At 42.9% G+C, this 26,528-nt stretch overlaps 2 protein-coding genes across 2 annotated transcripts; one reads left to right on the plus strand and one right to left on the minus strand.

Moving 5' to 3' along the window:
• Window positions 1-2,160: 2,160 nt before the first annotated feature.
• On the minus strand, window positions 2,161-12,548 carry LOC126403575 (cyclin-dependent kinase 5 activator 2-like). The gene is made up of 3 exons (XM_050066323.1): window positions 11,162-12,548; window positions 9,236-9,373; window positions 2,161-9,022 (listed from the first exon to the last, which is right to left on the minus strand). Exons 1-3 carry the CDS (start codon window positions 11,621-11,623, stop codon window positions 8,606-8,608), a joined length of 1,017 nt encoding a protein of 338 aa, XP_049922280.1. The 5' UTR covers window positions 11,624-12,548; the 3' UTR covers window positions 2,161-8,605.
• Window positions 12,549-14,304: 1,756 nt separating this feature from the next.
• On the plus strand, window positions 14,305-25,810 carry fmnl2b (formin-like 2b). The gene is made up of 14 exons (XM_050066316.1): window positions 14,305-15,015; window positions 15,787-15,870; window positions 21,365-21,445; window positions 21,613-21,689; window positions 21,921-22,004; window positions 22,502-22,645; window positions 22,722-22,848; window positions 22,932-23,008; window positions 23,449-23,542; window positions 23,770-23,844; window positions 24,065-24,175; window positions 24,264-24,413; window positions 24,554-24,655; window positions 24,840-25,810. Exons 1-14 carry the CDS (start codon window positions 14,899-14,901, stop codon window positions 25,062-25,064), a joined length of 1,548 nt encoding a protein of 515 aa, XP_049922273.1. The 5' UTR covers window positions 14,305-14,898; the 3' UTR covers window positions 25,065-25,810.
• The last annotated feature ends 718 nt before the right edge of the window (window positions 25,811-26,528 follow it).

A 26,528-nucleotide genomic window follows, 5' to 3' on the forward strand; every position in this document is an offset into this window, starting at 1 on the left:
TAACTACAATATAAGCTTACATTGTGGTAATATAAAAAGTGTCATGTTGTGGTAATGTAAAGAGTGTCACATTATGGTAACATAAGAAGTGTCATGTTGTGGTAATGTAAAGAGCGTCACATTATGGTAACGTAAGAAGTGTCATGTTGTGGTAATGTAAAAAGTGTCACTTTGCGGTAACGTAAAAAGTGTCATGTTGCGGTAACGTGAAAAGTGTCATGTTGTGGTAACACACTAGACTTTATGTCTAGACGTCATGAGATGTCTCAGACGTGGCATAGGCTGTCATCTACTATGACACACTACACAAGATAAAATGATGGCTTATCGCGTACGACACTTGTCATTCATGAACCAACCCGACACCGTTCAACACTGCATCGGGCTATAATCAGGCTGATATCATGTAGCGAGAACCCATTATCAAAGTAAATCCCAACTCGAGATCCACTGTCGTTTGGCTATTTGCATTGGTCACTACCTTTTTAGAAAACCCCAGCCTCATCTGAGCACTGTGAGGGTACATGCCCAAAACAACACATTTGCACTCCAACCTCATCACATATTGACGTTTGATCATGGACTTCCACGTCCACATACAGTGGCTACAGTTACATGATGGCTTCTCATTCGGAATGAAATAAATCTGAATGAAATCATTCAGAATCAAAGTCTTTCCAGGTAGTTTACATGGGAAATATTCATTCTGAATGAGGGTTTACACAGAGTTCAGTTTAATCGCCTTTATTCAGGTCTGCGCAAGGTTTGGGGCAGGGAAGGTTTCTGATTCGATAGGGGGTGGGGCGGATGTTACATGTTTACGTTTACCAGAAGAAAACACTAGTCCTCGCTCCGGATAACAAGATGCTTGACGACGCCGTTCTTAGTGCCTTTTTCGGGCGTGTTTTGCTTATATTCTTGAAGCAGCAGTACAACAACAACCTTGTTCTGCTAATGCTTCGTCTGTTGAGGAGGAGAAGGGAGGCAGAAGGTCGACGAAAGGAGATAGAAGACCGTGCTGTGGCGAATGGAAACCGGTGAGTGCAACGAGTCTGACTGCTCTATCTCAGCCCGTTGCTATGCGTGCTATATACGTCATGGCGCCAGAAGGGCAAGGAAACGAGCATTCGCAGAAAGACTGGAATGAACTTAAAGAGGAATGAGTGTATACATGCACACAAAATTCTTTCATTCGGAATGACAAACGGAATAAACCACCCCCTTTAATCGGATTTAATTTTCAATCGGAATGACCGTTTACATGACCACTTTTAATCTGAATGGCCTTTCATTCCGATTAAAAGTGGAATTAAACTGTGCATGTAAACGTACTGACTGTTAAAGGTACCCTGGGAGCCTTGATGGTTGATGTTCTGGTAAGAACTAAGAACAAACGGTCCAGTTTGTGTCGCTCCGTCACTCAGAATGAGTATTATTGAATGCACCACTCACATCATCTTCCTCCATTGTCTAAAACAAGCCAGCAGACTTGCTAGAGCTAGCTAACATCTGTGGAGAGTTGTGTTGCCTCCAGCTAGGTCCCACCAAAAAACATATTACTGTTAACTAACAGTAAAAGGGTCTGTAACTTCTGATAGGAAGCAGTACTTAGCTAACGTTACAGCCAAGACAATCATCTCTAAAAATGTATATTTGTAGTAGTCTGATATTATTTTACGAATATCTGAGAAGGTAAAAACACCATAAAGTTGCTGTTAAAGACATATTTATTATAGAAGATTTCACCCACCGAACGATGCACTACAGAGCGCTCCTGGGATGACCTTTTCTGCCAAGGCCAACTGGAAAGTTAGCGTCGCCCTGGTTCTCTCATCAAAAAGCCAACAGGATTTTTCCATTGGATATTGGATTATTGCAGAAAATAAACTCCAATTGCCGCTGATTCCTTTTTACTATTTCTAAACACACACACAGGGAGTGGAAGTGAAGTTCCAAAATGTCAAAATATAAGCTTTTTTGAGTCATTTATAGTATAGTCAAAAGGGCAATGTCAAAAAGGAATCAGCAAAAACCAAAATGGGCAATTTATTTTTTATTTTTTTTTATTTTTCGTCTGGCAACAAAAAGACAAATAGACTTTGTTTTTCGTTTAAAATGACAAAAACGAAAACCCCATGGGACTTCTGTTTTCCATCTCTATACGAAAAAGGGGAAAAGCAATTGGCATAAACCAACAAAGGACTGCTTTAGACTAGTTTTTCTCTTTTTTGATCTTGTAACAAAAAAGGAGAAATGGCTTTGTTTTGTTGTTTTTTGGTGGAATTTGGTTTGTTTTGTTTTTAAATTACAAATGACTTGCGAAGTAGCCAATGATACCTGGACCTCAAGGCATTCTTGAGATATCGCATTTACAAAACGAAAGGAAGAATGTAAGTACGTACGTATGTACTTACATACTTACAGACACCTCTAAACATAATGCCTCAAGTCGTTCCTATTGCTGGCAGGGAGGTATAACAAAATCCAGGCAGACGAATAAACTCCCGCACACTGACAGTGGGTCAGCTCCACACTCTCCTCCAAATATGGTCACTGCTGGCTCCAAAAATCCAAGATGGTGGTGAGGAAATAAGAGGACATAAGAGGCAACAGACACTCGACTCGTGTTGTTTATATCGGCGATTTCATTTCTATATAAAAACAATTGGCACACTTCAGTTAACCTGACTGGTTTTACATTCAGCCTTCAGACAAGAACAAAGGACACAGAAAACATCCAACTCACATCAGCTGATCACCAGGTCACATGACCTGTTGCCTGCTCTGAATGTGTTGTCAATCTACTGATGCTTCTCAAAGTCAAGGATGGATTCTTCAAGGAGGCTACGTCATTAACCCTAGAACACTAACGTTGGGTGATTTTCACGCGTGCGATTGTGATCATGTGATTTTCATTGTGTTGCTTTTGTCTGTCTTGCGTGGGTCCTTGGGTGGCTTCATCCTGCCCAAAGACATCACTGAAGGTAATTGTGTTTCCCTGCTCCCATACCTGTTTTTTCAACAGGCAGGTGTTCGGTGATTTTAGTGTTTGAGGGTAAAATATTTTTCGGGTGGATTTTAGCTGAAGTTAGTGTTTTTTGTATTAATTATCATGCCAACAAGTGAGTAAAACACAGCTAAGTTTCCTTTATGTTGGCAATCATTAGCTATATTTCTTATTTGATACGAAAGCTAAGTTATCCCTAATTTTTCACTAATTTTAGAGCCTTTTTATAGGGTCCCCCCATGATACCTTTTTTTCATTTTATGATACATTGTATAGGAGGAAATATAAGACGAGTACTTCAATTTGCCAGGTATTGTTGAACTTTAATATATTTGGATGAGAAGTACATTATATCGGGTAAAATATACCCGACGTTAGTGATGCTGTTACTAATTGTAACATTAGTGTTCTAGGGATAAATCCTGCTGACAGACTGTTCCAGTGTCAAAGATCCTTCGAATTCTACCACGAGTCCTTTCTTCATGGAATTTACAACAGTGCATGTGTGTATACTCAGCGGGTACGAAGTACCCACAATTCTTTCCACATGATTTCCCAGCAGGACCTCTGCAGTGATGCACACCTGGGCACTCACTTCAGTGCTAGGAAGGAGTCTTGTCTAGCCTTTGTAGGACCTGTTTTACCAAGGACGCATTGCTGACTTTGAGAAAACCATATGAGTCTGTCTCTAAGGTGCAGCTGCTGAACTGTACTTCCCACAATGCAACGAGGGTCAAAGGTGATTCTGGCCTGCAGGTGTTCAAGATGGCCTCTGATAGTTTTTGTGACGATAATTACTTGACAGGAATTTAACGACCTTGAACTGTAGTTTAAGGTTAAAGCCCGTCACCAGTCCGCGGTACTTCTATTTAACGGTTCACGTTCTTTCTGAAACAGAGAACGGAGGTGTGGTTAATGGTCTGTCGTAATCTGTTACCCTAGCAACCAGACTGTATTGTCGGTTTAATCAGACCACAAATGAGAGAAGAATAAGTATGGCACACCGACTCCAGAGGCAGGGTGTCGTTTGGCTGCTGTTGCACCGCCGCATACCAGCCGTAGTGCAGCGCAGGAAGGATAGACATGTTACTGAGGTCCGCACACCATCCATCTGCACCCACAGATCACCAGCCAGCCAACGTTGGGCTGTTGGTGAGCGTCTGCTGCCCTAGTCAGAGTGGTGTGTCCTGTACAGTTGCCCCTTGTCGGCCCCCATCGGCTTTTTTTTTTTTGGTTGATTCAGCATGTTGACTCGGCGTATGCGAATGCAGAGCTCGCAGAAGAAACAGAAGTGAGGAAAGTAATCAAAGAGCTAAAGTCCAGAGGGAGTGAGGCCAAAACAAACTTGTTCCATGAGGTAAGATTATTGTTCCTCTTTAACAGAAGGGTTTTCTGATGGTTTTTGCTACTGTTAATTGGCACACAGCTCTGTTCTTTCTACACTGGATTGTGTTGCTAATGTGCTAACTGGCTAACTAGCATCAAGGCGGCCTTCCCGTTTCTCTTTTTGAAAGAATGAGAAATCCAGACTACCGCCGTTTGTTGGTGTGGAGAGTTTTTTCCTCTCACGCAGGTGCAGAATGTACGTGCTGGTTGACCGTCACCTGGAGTCTTTGCAGAATGCACAAAAAAAAAGTAATATTTGACCTGAAATACGATGAAATCACAACATATTATTGAATAATAAACTGCCGGCAACCTTTTTATTTTAGAAAGTTAACTGCATTCATTAGTTTGAAAGCGCCTTACCATCTCCTGGCTGTATGAGAGCAACAAAATAATGGGGAAGCGGAGAGCTCGGCTGCTTTGTTTTAATGTCTCCTCCTGCTGAAACGCTTTGTGTGTGATCAGGGCCTAATGCAGCAGCTTGTGTTGGTCAGCTAGTCTTGTTTGTTAACGTTACTGCTGATCGCTACTCTTCTCTAATAACGTTACGCATTCACAAGATACTTCACGTTCGCATTGCCAATGTGAATATTTAGACATTCAATTAAAATATGTTGCAAATATTGCCTTTTGTGAAGCTGAACAACAAGTTAACTCCAGCGTGTCCACGCTGTACACTGTTCAGGTGCTGCACTGTGCTCAAAGTTGAGTTCTGCTCCAATAGTTCCGTCAGCGTCACCTCATTAACAAGCATTTAGACAATCAACCAGGGTTCCCGCACATTTTCATGTACAAAATATCAAAACTTTTCCATGACCTATGATAAGAAAAATTATTTTTTTGTTAAACTTGCTCAGCATCAAGCTCTAATAAGGAACGAAGAAGGTAAAGATGGAACGCAGTATGAAAATCAAGAAATCTACTGGGTGCTACATTACATTGACAACTACAGCAAATATATTTGCTGTTATGTCACATTACTGTGACAGTTTCACAAAATTTCATGACTGATTTTACGAGGTGATGAAATTGTGTGATTGGAAATTATATTTTTGAATTTTAGGTTTGTATCTTTCACATCAGTGCTCTGCTACAACAAAGTGGTCGAGACAAAACAGCAGCACACAATTAACCCACAGACTGTTGACCTGATTTATACAATTCAAACTGATGTCAGGAATACTTGAAAATGAGTCTTTCACAAAAATGCTATCTTTCAGCTTTTTGTCCGAAATGTTGTTTCTTTTTTATGAAAATGCACAAATTCAAGTGCTGAATAAAAAATAAACGGAATGAGAAAGGTCTAAAGGTCTCTTTAGTTTCATGTATATACTGTTTACATCTTCATATAAGAAAAAATTCTGTGGGCCTACAAATATTCTTGAATAAGATCAAAAATACTGGCGCTGACTGGAAACTTGAAAATAACACTCTGGTGGGGAAAGGGTTAAAGACCAACTTAGCGAGGACTTTGTTAAGGTCCTAAGAATTCAGTTGCAACAACCAGACTTATGCCTAGTGTTAACCATGCCCGGTTTTAGCGGCGTCTTCATCTGAAGGCCCAGTAACTTTGACTGCAGGTTACACCTCATGGACCAGCAGTGTGTTGAAAGCATTGAGCCCTGTCTAGTTCAGTCAAACTCCAGCTGGTTTGCCCCCTCAGTGCGGTTCGTTTGTGCAGGTGTGAACACAGCAAAACAACCGGACCGAGACCTTCTTGAAGAGGTGGTCTCAGTCCGGTTCCAAAGGAACTCTGGTGCGGTTGGTTTGTGGTGAGAAGGTGTTCCGACCTGGGTCTGAACCAACCTCTGGTCCACAACTCTAGGTCTGAAAGGACCCTGAATGTGCTGCTGCTGACCAGCTAATTATCTCACTATCCAGCTTGATAACAGACGTTAGCAGCGCACCTTTTCGAGGTAAACATTTATTTGGTCACAAGGTCAACAAGCTGAGGTGAGGACAGTTTATGTTTGTACGTCAGCTAGACAAAAAGCAGCCTATAACAGAAAAGCTAATGTTGCTTGCTGTTGAACATTTGTAGCTCTTGTCAATCTAGCTGCTGATTTATAGAAACAGTTGAGATTCTGACTTATCGTCTGTTCCTGACTAGGCGTAATATTTACACCTGGTCTTAGCGAGAAGAAGGCTTAAGCCTGGATGGAGCAACCAGACCATGAAGATTAATTTGAGATGTAGCTCAGAAGTGTGTGTACAGTTTTTTGGTCATATGTCTGCAATGAACATTGAATGGAAAAAGTGCATCGTTTGTACAGGTGTAAATCACCAGTTTTATCACGATACGGTACTACATGGAGTCCAGGGGCGATTGCTCTGAGACAACAAGGGAGGCTGAACTTCCCCTAAAATTTCATAGAAGAAATGGTCAAATATGCACGATTGAATTTACATGTTCAAACGTCAGCTGTTTATCACCAGTTTTCAAACGCGACCTCCCTGTCATACATTCTGGTGTCAGCACGGTGGACGCGGAGCCTCCAAGCATTCCTATGAGACAGCGCTGAGCAGGTTTTTTTCATGCAGCAAAGCGAGATGTCATTGGATAAATGCAACAAAATCGTCACTTCCAGGGAGGCTCAGCTTCCCTGGGACCTGATGGAGCGGTAGGCGGGAGAGGATGCTCGGTGTCTGCATGATGATTGGAGGAATTGTCTAAAAGGCCGAACCCCTTTGTGACTGACAGCGCTTTGGAAATACACACCTGTATTTCCTCTGAAATCCAAAATATTTCCACACTGCTGAGTTATTCAAGTCAATAATGCTGCTGTTTTACAGTTAGACAGAATTTCAAAATAAAAAGTATCCTAAAGATGATGATATGGATCGATGTTTTTCACTTTGCATCACTGAAATGATGTCGAACCAGATCAATGGATCGTTACGCCCCTGATATTCTGTGCCTAAAAACTGTGTGGGACTAACATAAAGTGGACATATTTGTAAAGGGGAGACTCGTGGGTACCCACAGAACCCATTTCATGTCGGATGACTTGAAATTTGGAGTATAATTTTGATTGATGAAAAGTATAAAGTATTTTTCTAACATTTAAAAAACATATCTTACATCTTATTAAAATTTGTCGGACATTTTATTTCTTTTCTTTTTTTTCTGACATTTTATTAATATTTGTTGGAAATTTTTTTCAGGCGTTTCATTAATAATTTTTTCGGACATATTATTAATATTTATTCCGCACATATTATCAGTATTTGTTGGACATTTTATTTATTTTTTCCACAGTTTACTAATATCTGTCGGACATTTTAGAAATACTTTTTCGGACATTTTATTAATATTTGTCGGGCATTTAAAAAAAAAATCTGACATTTTATTAATATTTTAAATAATAAAATGTTATGTACAGACTTAAATTGCATCACAATTAAAGCGTCAATGCTAACAATCATAATTTTTACTTATTCCCTGATTTTTCCAGGCCTGCAAAATGTGATTGTGAAATTCCATGACCTTTTCCAGGTTTTCCATTACCTTGGGAATCGATTGCCAAATCGTACAAGAATCGATTATTTCCCGTGATCAAACGCAACGAAAACCTCATGTTTGTTTTGTATCTTGAATATTGTAGTTTATAAACCACAGTGGAACCAACAGGTTCTGTGGGGCTCCAGGTCAAAGGTCATTAAGCTCCCCGAGCCTTCGACCAATCAGATCGCCGCATGTCTTCGGACTCCATTGGAGCCGCGGAAGCTCTCACCAATTCTCCGCTCAACAACGTTCAGCTTTTGCTTTGTCTGATTTTCTGATGATGTGAGTTTCTGGATGTTTTCTGTTTCTGTTGATGATGTCGTCAATAAATCAATAGATCAGTTAATCAATAGATCAATAAATCAATAAATCAGTCTTCGCTGTCTTTGGCGATGCGACTGAAGGAAATAAGGCTGGAGATGGTTACTTATGTGGTCTACATCCACGATGGAACAATCAGAAGATACTGTTGGTGTGTGTTGACAGCATGCAGTTAAAGTGAGCTAGTGTCCAGTCGGAGTTCACCGTCCATCCCACTGTGGGTCAGACGCCTGACTGCTCGTCAATCTCCACGGTAACGGCGTTAAAGCTGTAGCCGCTGTTACATTCAGACCTTTAGAGGGTTGACGGCTGCTGGGCGAGTCTCATGAACAAACACTGGGGTCTCCTCTCCGTCTCTCTGTCTCTGTCTTCTTTCGTCTCCTGTCCTAACGATCTAGGTCTTCAATCCTGTTCCCTCCATTGTTCTCCTTCTCCTCCTCCTCCTCCTTTTTTTCCCCTTCCTTCTCCTTCTCCTCCCTCGCCCTCTCCCTGGCTCCGCCCTGGTTCTTTAGGTCCTGGAACACCTCGGTGAAGAAGTGCGGGTCGGCATTGATCCGCAGCATGTCGGTGCTCAGACGCTCAATCAGCTCCAGCACCCGCTCCCAGAATGCATCGCGGCTGGACTCCACCAGGAAGGGCTTGAGCGGGTACGAGATCTCGTTGCCGAGGTACGAGTAGCCCAGGTAGAGACAGATGAGGAAGGTGGCGTGGAGCTCCTGCTCTGAGGACGTGTCCTCGTCCACCGCCTCCCTGCACAGCAGGTACACGAAAACCAGACTGGCAGGACTGATGAAGCACTGGTCCTGCAGGGGGACAGGACAACGGGAATTACAGAGACAAGAGTACTACTACTGCAGAGACAGAGACTGGACAGAGACTGGACATTGAGTATTACACAGAGCAGAGTACTCTTTTTACCAAAAGAGAGGCACAGAGACACGAGGACACAGAGACACAGGGACAAAGAGACACAAGGACACAGGTTCATCAGGACGCAGAGACACCTGGACACTGACCTGCCAGCCTTGTACCAGCAGTGCTCGGTCAACGTTTCTGAACCACAGGACGATCTGATTGGACGAGAGCTCCTTCAGTTTGACACAACGATGACACAGGAAGTCAGACAGGCAGCGAAGGAGCTCGCCTGTGGACGCCTGCAGAGGACAGGAGACGAGGATGTTATTAGTCTATTAAATAAGTAAAACCTTCAATTTAAATTGTACAAACCTTTAAAAAACTTTAAAGTGACAGATTTTTTGTGTTAACATGTTTAATTTGTCGATGACGTGCAAGTGATTTTGAATCAAAACTGTTTAAGTATTTAAAGAATGTGAAATTTACCCAGCTGGTGCCGGACATCAACATGAGGTATGAAAGACGTTGGACACTGTCATCGAACGATGATACATTTTGGTTGGAATGAAAATGAGGTCGATAATATTTTAAATGTCCAATGACGTTAGAATTTCATGAAAATGACATTTGTCAGATGTTGGGTTTTGTTCTCCATAATTTACGACTAAATGTCGTTGTTCTACGTCAGGGTGATTTTGGCATGAGACAACTGGAACATGCTGGATTTCGGTCACTTAGCAACAACATAAAACCAACAAAATGTCAACGTAATTTGTCATCAGTATTTTACGGCAGTATTCTACGTTGGCGTTAGAACTAAATATATTGTCATTGTTTTGTTTATTTGTGTTGTTTTTTTCGTGATATTCTTGTTGGATAATAATGTTAGAACATCAGTTAGTGTGGACATTAACATTATGACGTTTTGCAGATGTTGATTTTTTTTCCCCCATAACTACTGACTAATTGTCGTTATTCTTTGTCAAGGTGATGTTGGTGTGACAGGACTGGAAGACACTGGATTTTGATCATTAAAAAACACTACTTAAAACCAACAAAATGTCAACGTCGTCTGTCGTCAGTATTTTACGTCATTATCAGAAGTTGTCTTGACATTAAATTTTGGTCACCTGACCTCAAAACCTAAAATCAAACAAATATCAACGTCTTCAAATGTCTTGAAGTAGAATGACAACATTATGGAGAACACAAATGGCGTAATGTTAACTTCCACACAACATGAAATTCTAACGTCAACAGACATTTAAAATATCATCAATATCAAAAATGTATATATTTTATTGATATTTTTTTCTCTATCATTTACAACTAAATGTCATTATTCTACGTCAAGATGATTTTGGCATGAGACGTTACAAAGACGTCACTTAACAACACAACTTAAAACCAACAAAATATCAGTGTCATGTGTCGTCAGTGTTTTACGTTAAATGAAATGTCATGCTAATGTAAAATTTTGGTCACGCGACGTCACAACCTTAATTCAACCACACAACAGCATCTAACCACGCTGCCCAGCTGGCCCACGGCTGACCTTCAACATTGAAATGTGGTTTAAATGATGTCAGTTGTTGTTTCAACACTGAAACAATGTTTAATTCTGATGGCTGTCAAAAGGTTAACAAAATTCTCATAAATCAGCATTGAAATTTCAAAAAAATGTATTGTAGCGTTGAAACAGTTTTGAAACCACATCTAAAGTTTATGAAAAAACATTGTAAAATCAACATCGATTCATCTTTCAAAATCAAAACATAATTCAACAGTAATGCAACCATGGTGTTTGACATTGATTCAGCAGTGAATAAACATTAGATGCCAGCTGGGTAAATAAAGCATGAAATTATTAAGTTTTCTCTGATCTTTTTTTTCTTCTAATCTTTGTACCTTGATCACTTTTTTTTCAACTGAATGACATTGCAGCTCTGATGTCACTGATGATGTCATTTATTTATTTGTTTTGTCTATTCTTTTTTATTGCTACATTTCTTTTTTTTTTTTACATTTTAAATATTTGTAGTGTACGGTTTGAACACACGCGCACGCACGCGCGCGCTCACACCCACCTGCACCACCACCCTCCGCGGTGAGATGATCAGGTCCGGCCTCCCCACGTTTGGGTTCTGGGTATGATCCGGGACGGTGGGGACGGGCACCGGGATGGGTCCGTGTCTGTGTCCAGCCTTGAGTGCTCTGTGGCGGCTGTCGGTGGCCGCCTGCTCCCGCTGCCCCCGCTGCACGTGCCCGGGCTCGGACACCGCGGGTTTCACCTTCTTCCCGCCCTTCCTCTTGGCCCGCGCGGCCACGAGGCGCTTCTTCCAGCTCAGCGCGTGCAGCAGCACCGGATGCCGCGTCTTCGTCTTCTTCGTCTTCTTCTTCTTCTCCTTCCCGTCCTTCTCTTCCTCCTCCTCCTCCTCCTCCTCCTCGCGGGGCTCCGGCGGCTTCTGCACCGCGAGCTCCGCGAGCTTCTCCGGCCCTCGAGCCGCGGCTTTCCGCGAGCCCGGAGACAGAGACAGCACCGTTCCCATGACGACAAGCAGACCGAGCGGCGCGAGGCTCTCTGCAGCAGCAGCAGCGGAGGAGAAGCTGTCTGTCTGTCCCTCTGTCTGTCCTTCTGTCCGTCTGTCCGCTCCAAGCGTAAATGAAAGATTACAGATAAAACTCCATCATGGAGACAGAAGAGACACGAGCCGGCAGCCTCATCACCCCTCCACCTATCTGTCTCTCTGTCCCGGTGTGGTGGCTCTGTGTGCCCCCCCTCCGTCTCCACCTGTCTCTCTGTCTCTGTGACGCAGACTGATGGACTGAAGCAGGGTGGGCGGGGCTCCTGCAGAGACGCTGTCCGCGGTGCTGAGCGCCTTTAAAACTGCAGTGAGGACCATTAAAGGACCGTTCCACTCATTTTTATCATCATCATTATTATTGTTGTTGTTATAATTATTTTACACACTGAGTTATGGTTGCAGCAGGAGCAGAGATATCATACACAGTCCTCTTCTGTATCAAACCCTGATGCCTACATTACCCACAGTGCACCTCTCCCTCTGACATGTATCCTGCAGCAGAGATGACTGTCGCGTCTCTCCACCTCCACCTCTCCACACTGTTTTACTTTTCAAACTCGTAGCCTGTGACCGACGCTACCTCAGGTGACATCACTCGAGGCTGTCGTCTCACAGCGGCCCACATTTCCCAGCATGCTAGACTGAGTAGTTTGTAGTTGGTGTGAGTTGCTGCTTTCAGTGTTTGTTATTGTCCGTGGTGTGTCTGCTCAGGGGGGGTATTCCATCAAGCAGGCTAAAAGCAAATCCAGGCTTAAATGTCCAAGTCTGGCTAATATGAGCCAGAGTTCTGTTCCACTGAAGAAGTTCCTGGTACTATTTGAGGGGCAGGAACTTTACAGGAACGTCCTCTCGCTCGGCCCTCTCAACCGCCGTGTCTCCACTGAGAGGGCGGAGTAGGACGAAGGTTCCTGTAAAGTTAACGGACTCTGGATGTGACGTAATCGTTGCGTGACCATTTTGACCGGGGCGACGCGGCAAAGAAACAAAGAAGAACAACAAAGAAGAAGCAGAAGTACAAAGCAGAAAGACGATTATCAACATGGAAGGAGCTGAGGTGGTTGCTGGGTTTCTGGCGTGTCTCTTCATTTACATGGCGGTGGAAGCTATGAACGAGAGGAGAAGACGTCTCGCTTTCTGTTGACTTGAGTATATCCAATCAGCACCAAGTAAACCCCAAGCCCCAGCCAGGAGTTTCTCGGGGCTGTTCAGAGTACCTACTCCGAGGCAGGGATTTGTTTGGCCCCTGTAAAAGTTCTGGAACTCTGTCCTTCAGGGGTGGTTCGGCCCTCATGGCTCCTTTAGATGAATTTCTTTTCACTGTTTAATGTATTTTAGAACAACGTAAATACTGTTGCCACCTGGTGAAGTACTTTAGCTACTGAGTATAACAGAGTACTGAAATACTTTAGCTACTGAGTATAACAGAGTACTGGAGTACTTTAGCTACTGAGTATCACACAGTACTGAAGTACTTTAGCTACTGAGTATAAGAGAGTACTGAAGTACTTTAACTACTGAGTATCACAGAATACTGGAGTACTTTAGCTACTGAGTATCACAGAGTACTGGAGTACTTTAACTACTGAGTATCACAGAGTACTGAAGTATTTTAACTACTGAGTATCACACAGTACTGGAGTACTTTAACTACTGAGTATAACAGAGTACTAAAGTACTTTAAGTACTGAGTATCACAGAGTACTGAAGTATTTTAACTACTGAGTATCACACAGTACTGAAGTACTTTAGCTACTGAGTATAACAGAGTATTGAAATACTTTGGCTACTGAGTATAACAGAGTATTGGAGTACTTTAGCTACTGAGTATAACAGAGTACTGAAATACTTTAGCTACTGAGTATAAGAGAGTACTGAAGTACTTTAAGTACTGAGTATCACACAGTACTGGAGTACTTTAGCTACTGAGTATCACAGAGTACTGGAGTACTTTAGCTACTGAGAATAACAGAGTACTGGAGTACTTTAGCTACTGAGTATCACAGAGTACTGAGGTACTTTAACTACTGAGTATAACAGAATACTGAAGTACTTTCACTACTGAGTATCACAGAGTACTGGAGTACTTTAGCTACTGAGAATAACAGAGTACTGGAGTACTTTACTGAGTATAACAGAGTACTGAGGTACTTTAACTACTGAGTATCACAGAGTACTGAAGAACTTTAACTACTAAGTAAAACAGAGTACTGAAGTACTTTAACTACTGAGTATCACAGAGTATTCAGGTACTTTAGCTACTGAGTATCACAGAGTACTGGAGTACTTTAACTACTGAGTATCACGGAGTACTGAAGTACTTTAGCTACTGAGTATCACAGAGTACTGAAGTACTTTAACTACTGAGTATCACAGAGTACTGAAGTACTTTAACTACTGAGTATCACGGAGTACTGAAGTACTTTAACTACTGAGTATCACAGAGTACTGAAGTACTTTAGCTACTGAGTATCACAGAGTACTGAAGTATTTTAACTACTGAGTATAACAGAGTGCTGGAGTACTTCAGAGTAACGCGTTACTTTGGAGGATCACCATAATAACTATGTATATTTATATTTTTATTCATTAATTTTTTCGTGTGTGTGTGTGTGTGTGTGTGTGTGTGTGTGTGTGTGTGTGTGTGTGGTGGGCGGGGCCTGTGGCAGCAGCAGGCTCATTGTCTGAGGAGGCAGAGGGACAAAGAGGGGGAGGCCGAGTCTGTCTCTTTCTTCATGTGGGGGAGGAGAGGGGGAGGATTAACCGGCTCATCTGCGACACGCGCTCACACACAGCACGCATTTCATATCAACACTCACACACACACACTCACATACTCACACACACACACACACACACAGACACACACACACGGCGGCCGAGCTTCATCTGGATCAGCATCAGCACCATCCTCCTGCTCCTCCTCCTCCTCCTCATCAGCGGCGGCGGAGAGGACGGTAGACAAAGAGACACGGAGACAGAGACAGACAGACAGGCCGGAGGTGGAGGGACTCGGTCCTCACCGTCTGACGGGAGACAGACAGACACAGGGCGACAGACAGGAGACAGAGACAGAGACAGGCCTTCGCCGCCTCCACCGCCCGTCTCTGTTCCCTGTGTGATGGCCGACCACATGTTCCCGCTGCTGCTGCTGCTGCTGCTGCTGTGTGTGTGCTGAGTGTGTGTTGTTGCAGGTGGGTGTGTTCGGTGTGTGTGTGTGTGTTCGTGGTCCGGTGTGTGTTATGGGGAACGCGGAGAGCATGGAGAGCCAGCTGGCGGTGATCCGGTCCAGAGCCGCTCCAGTCCGACTCCCGATGCCCGACCCGGCCGAGCTGGAGGAGAGGTTCTCCATCGCACTGGTAATCCACACACACACACACACACACACACACACACACACACATTGGGTACATACATGATACACAGTGTGTGTCACACATGTTCATGCAACCCCAGGCTTTAAATTCCACTTCCTGTCTGATGTCTGATATGAGCTGTTGTGAATCAATGTATCGATCTCTGAGCTGATGTTTATTATTTCTTGATATTTTTTATTATTTTTGATATTTGTTATTTATTTATTTATTTTTTTATTAATGTTTAATTATTTTTTATTTTGTCATAATTGTATTATTTTAATTACTTTTTCTATTATTTTATTTAAAAATGTATAATTTTCTTCTTGCATTTATTATTTTATTTATTTTTATGGTTGCAAATGCACTTGTGTGGCCCCTTTCTAGTCATTTGGCCACTTTGGTCACATTCACACATTCACACACTGGTGGCCGAGGCGACCATACAAGCCACTCAGTTTTTAACACACACACACACACCGATGGAACAGCCATCAGGAGCAAGTGGGGATTCAGTATCTTGCTCAAGGATGCCTTGACTTGCAGATCGGAGGAGCCCGGGATCGAACCGATCCGATTTAAGATCTTCCGATTGGACGACCCGCTCTTATGACATTATAATTATAACATTATGGTGTTTTGCAGACATCAGGGTTTTAGGGTGGAGGCAGTGTGATGGCCGTCAGTAACAATTGATATTCAGGGTGAAAGATAAACTTTATAAACTCTAATCATTCATTAAATGGTTTTAAATTTAACTTCTGTGTCTTTCAGAATTCAATGAACCTGCCTCCGGACAAGGTGCGTCTGCTGCGTTCCTACGACAACGACAAGAAGTGGGAGCTGATCTGTGACCAGGTGGGTGGTGCTAATAAAGTTTAAAGTTTGAATCAGTTCCTAACTGAGGAAGCAGCCTCACAGAGGTCATAGACCTATTAGACACCCTGCTGTATGCACTCACCGGCAACTTTATTACGTACACCTCTTCAACTGCTCGTCAACGCAATCAGCCAATCAGGTGTCAGCAGCTCATTAACATTTAGTCATGTAGACATGGTGAAGACGAGCTGCTGAAGTTCAAACGGAGCATCAGAATGATGAAGAAAGGTGATTGAAGTGACTTTGAACGTGGCATGGTTGTTGGTGCCAGACGGGCTGGTCTGAGTATTTACTGGGATTTTCAGCACAGCCATCTCTAGGGCCATGCTCAGTTGGTACTAAGAAAATCTCCCCCACACCATTACACCACCACCACCAGCCTGAACCGTTGACACAAGGCAGGATGGATCCATGCTTCCATGTCGTTTATGCCAAATTCTGACCCTACCATCTTCTGATGGCTACTTCCAGCAGGATAACGCACCATGTCACAAAGCTCACATCATCTCAAACATGACAATGAGTTCACTGTACTCCAATGGCCTCCACAGTCACCAGATCTCAGTCCAATAGAGCACCTTTGGGATGTGCTGGAACGGGAGATTCTCATCATGGATCAACTGTGTGATGTCATCATGTCAATATGGACCAACATCTCTGAGGAATGTTTCCAGCACCTTGTTGAATCTGTGGCACCAAGATTTAAAAAGCAGGTCCAACCTGGTACAAAGTGGCTGCTGAGTGTTTGTAGATGTACTGCAGTTATATTTAATTTATACTTCAGTGCTACTTTAATGTTACTTCTACAAAGTCAAGGCGGGATACCCCAGGGCCCCAGACCCCCAGGGACCACCAGGTGGTTTGGGTTATGCTGCATTCCTGGTTTTACAAATGAGAATTCGTACCAGTGACAGTAAATGAAGATGGACGACGCGTCTCCGCTAATATCCCAGATACAACTGCTGCCATCTTGCGCTGATGACGTAATTAGGAGCCAGAGTCTGCACAGTAGTGATCTCTGCGGTATCGAGTTCCCGCCCATACTCAGGTCTGACCAATTTCAAGCCAAATAACGGATTAAAACCAAACTTATTAGAAGAATGAGAACTTAAACAAACACTGGTTTATAAGAACTACCTAAAATGGAAAAACTTCCTTAGAGTTTTTAATTTGGTCCATGTTCCATCCACAAACATGGAGGCCATTTCATGCACTACCCACCCAAACACTGTTATAAACCAAGTACCCCACTTCATGACAGAGGCACTCCTGGAAGGCAGTGGCCCCCTAGCAAGACAGTGTATTGTGCCATATCATAAAAACTGTTCAAGAATGGCCCAAGGAATCTGACATAGACCTCAGGGCATCAACCTGGCCTCTGAATTCCCAGATCCCAATCTGATCAAGCATTCATAGAACATGTCGGTACCCCAGAGGTACCCCTGATCCTCAGTGGAGCCTTCTTGGGTCAAAGCTGTTGAGGCACGGACACAGGGTCTCTGGGGTGTCCTGTGGTGTCTGGTACCAAGGCGTTGGCAGAGGATCCTTTTAGTCCTGTGGGCTACCAGGCGGCATACTGGTACGTGCCACTGATGCTCGATCAGATTAGGATCTGGAGAATTCAGAGGCCAGGTTGACATCTTGAGATCTTTGTTATGTTCTTTGTGCCATTCCTGAATAGTTTTTGTGATGTGGCATGGTGCATTGCTCTGCTGGGGGGCAGCTGTCATCGAGGAGTGCTGTTGCCATGAGGAGGAATATTTGGTCTGTGATGGTGTTTGAGCGGGTGGAGTGTGCCAGGACCCAAAGTTTCCCAGCTGAACATTGCATTGTTACAAGATAATCAATGTTGTTCAGCCAGCATTTGTTTGTGGGGCCCCTGTGGGTAGTGGGCCCCATATGAGATTGTCCATGGGTTCCATATTGGCCACATGCCAATTGCCCACATGGGTGGGTTTACTCAAGTGGGCCTCACATGGGTTATGCCAGGGCTACCAGGTACCAAGCAACACATTCTCACTCTGCACTCGTCACATACTGGCGCATGGTCTGTGTACTTTTAACGTCTACATATGATGTGCTAGGGATCCTGGGTGTGAATGTTGTTGATGTTCTTGGACGCCGTGTCGACTTACACCTTTTGAAGGCATTGTGTCTTTTCGAAAAACACCTCCATTTTCACAGGCAATTTCGGCTGACGGATGCATACAGGTTAGGCTCAGGCAACACACGCACATGGTTAGGTTTAAGCAACAAACAACAACTACAGCACTACTGCGAGAACTAAATTAGATCTACGTCTAGAACCACAATACTGCTACGATAAGCACGATACTACTATTCCTAATACTACACTATATCAACCACCAGAACAACAGCTTGAGTCAGGTTGTCACCACTATACTGGTGTTTTTGTTTGTACTGGAACTACAATACTACCACTAGAATACTACAATAGTTCTACTAGTAGAGCTACGGTACTACTACCACTACTAGTAAAACTACAACACTACTACTATAATTACAGTATACTACCACTAGAGCTGCAGACCATCTACTACTAGAACCACAATACTGCTACAAGAACTGCACTACTACTCCTAGAACCAGGGGCGGATTAAGTCATTTTGGGGCCCAAGGCGAAGACAGGCATGGGGCCCTCCACATCCTTTTCTTGATCCTTTTATTGTTGTGGTGCTGAAATGAGAAGATAACACACAAAATAACAACAACAGGTCAATTATACAGATACATACATTTTAACAGAATACACATATATTATTTTTTACCTTTTGTCCCTCTCTCTTCCTGTCCCTTTTTCTCATTGTCTTCCTCTCCCCTTTTCTTTCTTCTTCTGTCCTTTTACTCAACATCATCCTCAAAGCCTGGCTGGATGCTGTCACAGCCCGTCCCTGTCTCCTTCTGAAAACAAACACACACAAAACACAGTATAAGGCTTGTACCCAGTGGTGTAATGTAACTAAGTACATTTACTCAAGTACTGTACTAAAGTAGAAATTTGAGGATTTCATGCATATGTCCACTCCACTGTATCTCAAACACTGCACTTTCTACTCCACTACATTTGTCTGACAGCTTTATGCATTCTTTACTTTGCAGGTTACATTTATTTTCAAACCCTTCCTGCCCAGTGAAAACCATGCACCCCCAAGTGATGATGATTTAATGCTAATATTTGTGATAAACTGAAAGAGTCTTCCTTTGTGGGGTGACTTAAGCCAAAACTCTTAAAAAACCCTTTGGACCAGCAGGGAAATGCATCATGACAAAGCTGAAAACAGGCTGTTTTGCTAAATATATGACAACTGCTTAAACCGTATATAAATTCATTTAAGAATTAGCTCAACCTTAAACGTCTACAGCAGTAAATTATAACACACATTAAAGCGATATTAATACAAAGCTATAACACTGACAGGAATCATTTTAATGCAGAGTGAGTAGTTGTTAATAATTTACTTACACACTGTGTAATGTTGTGTAACCCTTTGGACAGTTTTGATAACGTTACTCACTGGTTGTTCATCTCGATCTCCACACGTCAGACCCTCGTGAACGGATGTTGACGTCGTCGTTGTCAATTTTGTGACAGATTTTCTACTCTCCTCCTTCTTTCTCCTTTTCTCAGCTCCGCTGGGGTAACTTCTTTTCATTTCTCTCACCTTCGTCATTGTCTTCTTCTTTTCTCCTCTCCACTTCTCCACGCCAAGCCGTTTGTTTTGCTGCTGTCTTCCTGAATCCTTTCGGTACATGTGCAGTAAGATGGACTAGTCCAATGTAGTGGGGACTGAAGGGGGGCCCCGAGACACATATGGTACAATAAGCATCCTGCTGGCATTTTAGCGTAAGGATTTTAATGAAAAACATAAATAATATTCACAAATAAAACTTTATTAACCATAAATGCAGAAACTTGGGGCCCCAGACAACCGCCTAGTTTTGCCTAATGTTAAGTCCGCCGCTGCCTAGAACTACACTATATCTACCACCAGAACTACAGCTTGGATCAGGTCAGATTGTCACCAGTATACTGGTGTTTGTACTAGAACTACAATACTACTACTACTACTACTAGAACTACAATACTACTACAATAACTACAATACTACTACTACTACTACTACTACTACTAGAACTACAATACTACTACTACTAGAACTACAATACTACTACTACGAGAACTACAATACTACTACTAGAACTTCAATACTACTACTAGAACTACAATACTACTACTAGAACTACAATACTACTACTACCACTAGAACTACAATATTACTACTACTAGAACTACAATACTATTACTAGAACTACAATACTACTACTACTAGAACTACAATATTACTACTACGAGAACTACAATACTACTACTAAAACTTCAATACTACTACTAGAACTACAATACTATTACTACTAGAACTACAATACTACTACTAGAACTACAATACTACTACTACCACTAGAACTACAATATTACTACTACTAGAACTACAATACTATTACTAGAACTACAATACTACTACTACTAGAACTACAATATTACTACTACGAGAACTACAATACTACTACTAAAACTTCAATACTACTACTAGAACTACAATACTATTACTACTAGAACTACAATACTACTACTAGAACTACAATATTACTACTACAGAACTACATTACTACTATTAGAACTACAATATTACTACTAGAACTACAATATTACTACTACAGAACTACATTATTACTACTAGAACTACAATATTACTACTAGAACTACAATACGACTACTACTAGAACTACAATATTACTACTACTAGAACTACAATACTACTACTACTAGAACTACAATATTACTACTACAGAACTACACTGTATCTACCACCAGAACTGCAGTGTGAATCGGGTCAGGTTGTCGCCAATGTACAGGTGTTTTTTGTTTGTCTGTTTGTTGTTGTTGTTTTTTTTTATGAAACTGGCATTGTCACCTCACATCACAAGGGTTTGAAACTACAACTGATATACTAACAACTGCAACTTGAAAACTACAACCGACAATTGGAAAAATACAATTTTCAACTAAACAACTACAAATGACAACTGAAAACAACCTCAAACCTGAGGTGGGGGTTTCACACCCTGGGGTAGGGGGGCCCTTATGTAGGGAGTTTGCATGTTCTCCCTGTGTCAGCATGGGTTTCCTCCAAGTGCTCCGGTATCCTCCCACAGTCCAAAGACATGCAGGTTAATTGGTGATAGTCTGCCGACCTGTCCAGGGTGAATTCTCATCACTTTTCACTAAATCATAAATTAATAATATATATTCTAATATCGCCTAAAGACTGTTGATCCTGAACGAACCTGATTGGCATATTTTTTCCTGGAGAGGCAGACACAGGTGTTGTTGGTAGGCGTGGTTTCGTATGTGATGTCATCCAGTCACATTGTTTGTGTGTGTTCGATGCAGGAGAGGTTCCAGGTGAAGAACCCTCCACACACCTACATCCAGAAACTGAGGGGCTTCCTTGACCCGGCCGTCACACGCAAGGTGAGGTGGGAAATGGAGTCTGTAGCTGGTGTACAACAGTGATGGTGTCAAAATGACATGTTGTTCTGTTCTTTTTTTTTCTGCCTGTTTAAAGTTTAACATTATTATTGTTACTAGATAATTATTGTCATTTAAGTTTATTAACCAGTCTGTACGTCTGTCCACAGAAGTTCAGAAGAAGAGTTCAGGAGTCAACTCAAATGCTCAGAGAACTCGAGATTTCTCTTCGTACAAACCACATCGGGTACCTGTCCATCTGAATATCTGTCTGTCTGACCACCTGTCTCTCTGCAACTCTGTCTCCTGGATCATATTGTACTAATTCACTCATTTGTTAATGAATGTGCGAGGTCACAAAGTCTTGAACAAATCAGTAAAATGTTCATATATAAATATATATATAATGTACAGTAGCATGTTCTGTTTATACATTGAATAGCTTCTGGTTGATGAACGTCGGCCTGTGTGTCTGTAGGTGGGTCAGAGAGTTCCTGAATGAGGAGAATCGAGGTCTGGATGTTCTGGTCGAGTATTTGTCCTTCGCTCAGTACGCCGTCACGTAAGTCTGAACAAACACATATTAAAGTCATTAAATATAATAAGGTACATGTAGTTAAAGTTTCTGCAAAAGACTTTAATGTTAAAAAAAAACAAAACTTTATTTCCCTCATATTTTCTGTGCTGGAACTCCTCCGTCTGGTTTTCATATCTCAGCGTCTCTGCACAAAGAAGGGCGACACTTTCTACTGTTAAACAATCCCCAACAAAAGTTTCTAAAGACAACTGGACATGTTCCAGCAGGAATATGATCCCAAACGTGGAAGAAAGCTACAATATGCATCCCTGACGTTAGCATGTAGCTACATGTAGCAGCGTTGGCGTAAGCAGATGACCATAAAGAAATATGTCACACAGTGACATCATACTGTTGCCAGAGTAAAAAAAGTGTTTATATTGCAGTATGAATATTGCTAATATTAAAAACTGCAGACTGCTGTTTGTGACGAAGAGAAACTGAATTACTGTAGTTAGTGACAGGTCGTTATTTGTGTTCAGGTTTGATGGCGAGCAGTCGGAGGCAGGAGGTGAGGTCTCGTCCATAGATTCTCCCTGGAGTCGGTCCATAGAGGATCTCCATGGCGACTGCAGCCTCCCCTCCCCGTCCTCGTCCGTACCCCGAGCAGCCCGACACTCCATCAGGTAACAAACGTAAGAACAGTGCAGGTGAACTCAGCAGGTGAAGACGTCCTCTCTGATGACGTTTGTGTGTTTGCAGCTCGGCAATGGTGACTCGCTCCAACACTCTGCCTAGTCGTCGCACTCTGAAGAACTCGCGACTCGTCTGTAAGAAAGACGACGTTCACGTTTGTGTCATGTGTCTGAGAGCCATCATGAACTACCAGGTAACACTGTAACTCTTCATCTGAAGACACAGAACAGTTTGAATGTGGTGACCAAGCTTCATCTGTGTCCTCCTCTTCCTCAGTACGGATTCAACATGGTGATGTCACATCCTCACGCTGTCAACGAAATCGCCCTCAGCCTCAACAACAGGAACCCCAGGTCAGTAATTCAAATACATACAGAGGACTAACTACAAACTACAACAGAAAATATACCAACAACAGAAACTACTACTGGAAAACTACAAGCTACAAGTGGAAAACCCAAATGACGACTAAGAAAACTACAAGCTTTAACTGAAAAATTGCAAACTACGACTAAAAACTACACAGCATAGATCAAACTACAGCCTGTTGTTTGTGTTGAAAACAAAGACACATTTTCTGAATGAAGTTAAAATACAATTAATGAGCTTTTTGTTTAAAGTTGCAATTAAAGATTTAAACTTCATTAACTGTTTCTCTACCTGCCTGTCTGATGACCCGTCTCTCTACCTGTCTGATGACCCGTCTCTCTGCCTGTCTGATGACCCGTCCCTCTGCCTGTCTGATGACCCGTCTCTCTACCCATCGGCTGACCCGTTTCCCTGTCTTCGTCAGAACAAAGGCTCTGGTGTTGGAGTTATTGGCGGCAGTGTGTTTGGTCAGAGGAGGACATGAGATTATCCTGTCAGCCTTCGACAACTTCAAAACTGTAAACAACACGCTCACACACACACACACACACACACACACACACACACACACTAATCCCAGCTGACACAGTGTGAGGGGCGGGGTTTACCTGGACAGGTCACCTGTCAATCACAGTCACAAACTCTTGACTCTGATAGGACAACGGAACAAATGAGACAAAGTGTCAGTTGATTGGTTGGTTCACCGGCTCGTTGATTGACTGATTGATTGATTGATTTGTTGCAGGTGTGTTCAGAGTCGATGCGTTTCGAGAAGCTGATGGAACATTTTAAGAACGAGGACGACAACATCGACTTTTTGGTACGAAGGGTTTATTTTATCTTTAAAGTCAAATGATCTAAATTATAGAGGACCGAGAACTGAACCCTGAGGAACCCCACACCTCCACACCAACACCTTCAGGGTTCTTACATGAACTCACCTGGGATTCCAGTTTAATTACGGTTACATCATCCAGTTAAAAAACGGTTGCTAACGGAAAATGTGTTTGTGTTGTTGTCGCCATGGTAACGGTTGTCAGGTGGCCTGCATGCAGTTCATTAACATCGTGGTTCACTCGGTGGAGGACATGAACTTCAGAGTCCATCTGCAGTATGACTTCACCAAGCTCAACCTGGACGAACACCTGGAGGTAACATGGTCACATGATCGTCTCTCGGCCAATCACAAGAGGGCTGTTGATTAACAACACGCCTGTCTCTGTATGTGTCTCACTTCAGAGGCTGAAGCACACGGAAAGCGACAGGCTGCAGGTTCAGATCCAGGCTTATTTGGACAACGTGTTTGACGTCGGGACGCTGCTGGAGGATGCTGAGACCAAAACTGCGGCCCTGGAACGAGTGGAGGAGCTGGAGGAGAGCCTGGGCACGGTAAGATGGACAGGTGCAGGACTAACCTGTCTCTTCCTGTTTTCAGACGGGTGTGTGCTGGACACTCCGAACGAAGCGAAGAAAGACAGACAGAGAGAGAGAAACGTATCGTACTGACCTGTCCCTGTTTGTGTCCTCAGATGTCAGAGCGTCTCCTAGACGTGGAGAATGAAGCAATGCTGAAGATTGTCGAACTGGAGAAACAGCTGATGCAAACCAACAAGGAGCTGGACCACATCCGGGTGAGTGCTGTTGTCATGGAAACCACAGGAACATTTGGTCACTATAGATACAGAAACTGTGGTGTATGACGATGCTAATGTGAAAGGCGTTCTACGTTTCTGTTTCTAAACTTGATCAGTGAACCAGAAAAAGAAAATGAAATATTGTACCGTCCCTTTAATTCCTCACCTGTTACCTGTGCAGGAGGTGTACGCAAGCACCAACTCTCAGGTGCACACGTTGAGGCGGATGGTTCGGGAAAAGGACCAGACGATCCGGCGTCAGAGCCGTCTGGAACGCCAGGCTCAGGAGGCCCAGCAGGCAGGAGGACCCGGAGCTCCTCAACCCCAGAGAGGAGAGGGTGATGGGGGAGTGGCTGACTCCGCCTCCCCGTCACCTCCACCTTGTCCTAACCTGTCCCCCAGGTGAGACACGCCCCACAGTTAGAAACTCAAGCTACAATAATCTAGACCAGAACCAGAGTGGACGTGAAATATGCAGCGGTATATAAAATCTAGAGGACCTAGAACAGAACCTCGAGGAACACCATATGTCAGTATTAAGACTAAAGTATAACCTGTAAAGGACCAAAAACAGAACAAAGAGGAACCCCATTAGTCATTATAAACACAGTAATGTAATACATTTTAAATTATAAAGGATCAAGAACAGAACCCAGGAGACCCCCCAAGTCATTATAAACAACGTTCAAGAAAACATAGTAAAGGACTGAGAACAGAGCCCTGAGGAACTCCTAAAGTCATCATTACCACTGTAAAAAAATAATAACTTGATCTTATAAAGGAACTAGAACAGAACCCAGAGGAACCCCCCAAGGCATTCCAAAGACTGTAAAAGAAGTATTATGAAGGACCGAGACTAGAATCCTGAAGAACCCCATGTCACAATTAACACTGTAAATGTGAAGATCATGTTGCTCTCTGTTTGCTGAATGTGTATGCATGTAGAAGCAGAAGAAGAAGAAGAAGAAGACGAAAAAACGAGCAGGAAAACAAGACAGTGGGCAGGCAGGCAGTCAGGCAGTCCTGCACAGGACCGTGCAGGACTGCCTGCCAGGCCCCTAATTATGAAGGACCAAGAACAAAACCCTGGAGAACCCCAAATGTCATTATTAACACTGTAATAGAATACATTTAAAATAAGAAGAAAAATAAGAAGAAAAAATAAGGCCGAGCACGGTAGAACCAGAGAAGAAACACCATCACATGGAGCCGTCCACATCGGGAGGCAACCAGCGCCCCCGGCAATCTGGCCGCCAACAGGAACCTGCATCCCGGCCCACGCAGGGGAAGAGCCCAGCGTAACTGCCAAAAGGCGATGGTCTGAACCCGCTACCCCACCAGGGTAGAGCGGACCCCAAGCCAGCGCCACAGCAGCCAGAGCCAGCGACCACCCCCCCGGTGCAGACGGCTCCCACTGAGGAAACACTGGAGTTAAGAACTCTAATAAATAACATAAAATATTAAGAATATAGTATCTAAACAATAATAAATAGTATCTAAGTTATCTAATAGACTAAAAGTAATACTACATTAGTAAAAATTAGGCCGGTGCCGGAGGACCTCAGGGTCCACGAGGGTTGCATAAGATAAAAGCAGGTTAGAAAGATAAGAAGGGGCAAGACCGTTAAGACATTTAAAAACAATTAAAAGGACCTTAAAATCAATCCTAAAACACACAGGGATCCAGTGTAGTGATTCTAAAACCGGTGAATACATTACAAAGGACCGAGAACAGAACCCTGAGGAACACCATGTCACAATTAACACTGTGAATGTGAAGATCACGTTGCTCTGTGTCTGCTGAATGTGAAGTAAGCAGGAATACATTATAAAGGACCTAGATCAAAACCTTGGAGAACCCCAGAAGTCA

This window comes from Epinephelus moara, chromosome 16 (assembly GCF_006386435.1).
Source record: "Epinephelus moara isolate mb chromosome 16, YSFRI_EMoa_1.0, whole genome shotgun sequence".
In the NCBI taxonomy this organism is placed as follows: domain Eukaryota; kingdom Metazoa; phylum Chordata; class Actinopteri; order Perciformes; family Serranidae; genus Epinephelus; species Epinephelus moara.

Bases quoted from the DNA above. Each gene is read 5' to 3' on its own strand.
- LOC126403575 (XM_050066323.1), bottom strand. From the start codon at position 11,623: ATGGGAACGGTGCTGTCTCTGTCTCCGGGCTCGCGGAAAGCCGCGGCT. The intron at 9,374-11,161 runs GTGGGTGTGAGC...TGTCCTCTGCAG, and splicing joins CGCGGAGGGTGGTGGTGCAG to GCGTCCACAGGCGAGCTCCT. The intron at 9,023-9,235 runs GTCAGTGTCCAG...GTCCCCCTGCAG, and splicing joins TGCTGGTACAAGGCTGGCAG to GACCAGTGCTTCATCAGTCC.
- fmnl2b (XM_050066316.1), top strand. From the start codon at position 14,899: ATGGGGAACGCGGAGAGCATGGAGAGCCAGCTGGCGGTGATCCGGTCC. The intron at 22,849-22,931 runs GTAACACTGTAA...CCTCTTCCTCAG, and splicing joins GAGCCATCATGAACTACCAG to TACGGATTCAACATGGTGAT. The intron at 23,009-23,448 runs GTCAGTAATTCA...TGTCTTCGTCAG, and splicing joins CTCAACAACAGGAACCCCAG to AACAAAGGCTCTGGTGTTGG.